Source organism: Amblyomma mixtum, chromosome 9 (genome assembly GCF_055824585.1).
Source record: "Amblyomma mixtum isolate Tamu chromosome 9, ASM5582458v1, whole genome shotgun sequence".
NCBI lineage: Eukaryota > Metazoa > Arthropoda > Arachnida > Ixodida > Ixodidae > Amblyomma > Amblyomma mixtum.
In genome coordinates, this window is record NC_143020.1 from 54,630,863 (window position 1) to 54,632,284 (window position 1,422).

Consider the following 1,422-nt stretch of genomic DNA (forward strand, 5'->3'; position numbering starts at 1 on the left):
CTAGCCCTTGAGGACATAGCCACCGTACTTTAGGCCTCCTCCGTATCCGAGTCCTCCTCCAAACCCGAGTCCACCGCCGTAGCCTCCGAGCCCACTGTGGGCCACGATGGCGCCTCCTCCGTGCACCTTGTCCACGTGGTGTATCGTCCTGACTACGAATACAGGCCCGGCTACTGCCCTCGAGAAGCCGGGACCACCACGCAGTAGGGTCACGCTGCTGCCGACACCAACACCTCCACCATAGCCGAGGGCACCACCAATGCCAATACCTCCTCCGTAACCTAGACCGTAGCCTCCTCCGTAGCCCCCTAGACCACCGGCCATGGCGCAAGCCGCCAGTGCAAGACCAATAAGGATGGCAGCCTGTAATGGATACAGAGCGGTGAAACGAAGTTGTCAGGTACAATGAGACCTACTAGGCTTCTGTCAAAAACGAAAAGACTTAGGTTTAATGGATTAAGATACAGTAGCCCCCACTGTGAATGGCAGCAAGATGCGGTCATGAATTCTTGGTGTATCAATGAAAGGCCGATAGAGGCTTGAATTTCCGCCTGCGGCTGCCGTTCGAAATGGCAGTGGTTTTTAAAATGTGCTTCTTAGAGAATTTGCAAGTTCCAACCGCAATACGATCACCGCCGGTGCGGTGCAGTTAGTACTGAGCACGTCCCCATCAATAAAACCTACTCTTACAGGGATGTAGGCATTTCTCGTCTCATTGCATTACTGTGTGGGATATGTGTGATGTTGCATGAGGCTAGCGCCTCGTTTTGAAAATCGAGCTGCGATTAAATTTTTCACTATCTGTAGATTTTAGTTGTAATAAGAAGTAATTGAATATCTTCAGGGGATCAATCGCTTTCCTGGCGCCTATGTTAAAGTTATCCTGATCATATAGCTTGCGCTTTAGTGCTTCACTAAGAGTATGTAAGATTCTGATTCATGGGGTGCCGGGGAGTCTAGAAGCGGCTCTAGAATGCAGTGCGTGCGCTGTAGACGCGCAAAAAACATCCGCACAGTGAGTTCCACTGCTATGAGAACTCATCTTCTGACGCAACAAACCCTTATTCGTTATAAAGACTGGTTAGTATTACCTGCACAAAAGTGTTTTTTACTACGACTAAGCTGCTGTTCGTTCCAAAAGCCTACAAGACACATACCAGAGGGTTCATGGCGAAGCTCCTTTGCGCGGTGATGTTTGAGGATTCTGTTGGTCTGGAGCAGGCGGCGGTCGTTTTTATACCTCTTCCAGATTCTGGGTTTCTCGGGCTCTCGCTGCGCCATCGTGACGCATGCGGTTACGAAAGCACGCTGTTCGCCGCATTCTTGTGTTGCTAGCATTGGGAAGAGGGAAACTCAAATTCTCCTGCTTTCCAAACGTAAAATAGTGCACTGGAATGTGCGCTATGGTAAGTGAGTTGCAGG

At 50.1% G+C, this 1,422-nt stretch overlaps 1 protein-coding gene across 1 annotated transcript; it reads right to left on the minus strand.

Moving 5' to 3' along the window:
* LOC149329079 (uncharacterized) lies at positions 1 to 1,169 on the minus strand. Its single transcript, XM_089562102.1, has 2 exons — positions 1,158 to 1,169; positions 1 to 363 (listed from the first exon to the last, which is right to left on the minus strand). Exons 1-2 carry the CDS (start codon positions 1,167 to 1,169, stop codon positions 1 to 3), a joined length of 375 nt encoding a protein of 124 aa, XP_089418228.1.
* Between the last annotated feature and the right edge of the window lie 253 nt (positions 1,170 to 1,422).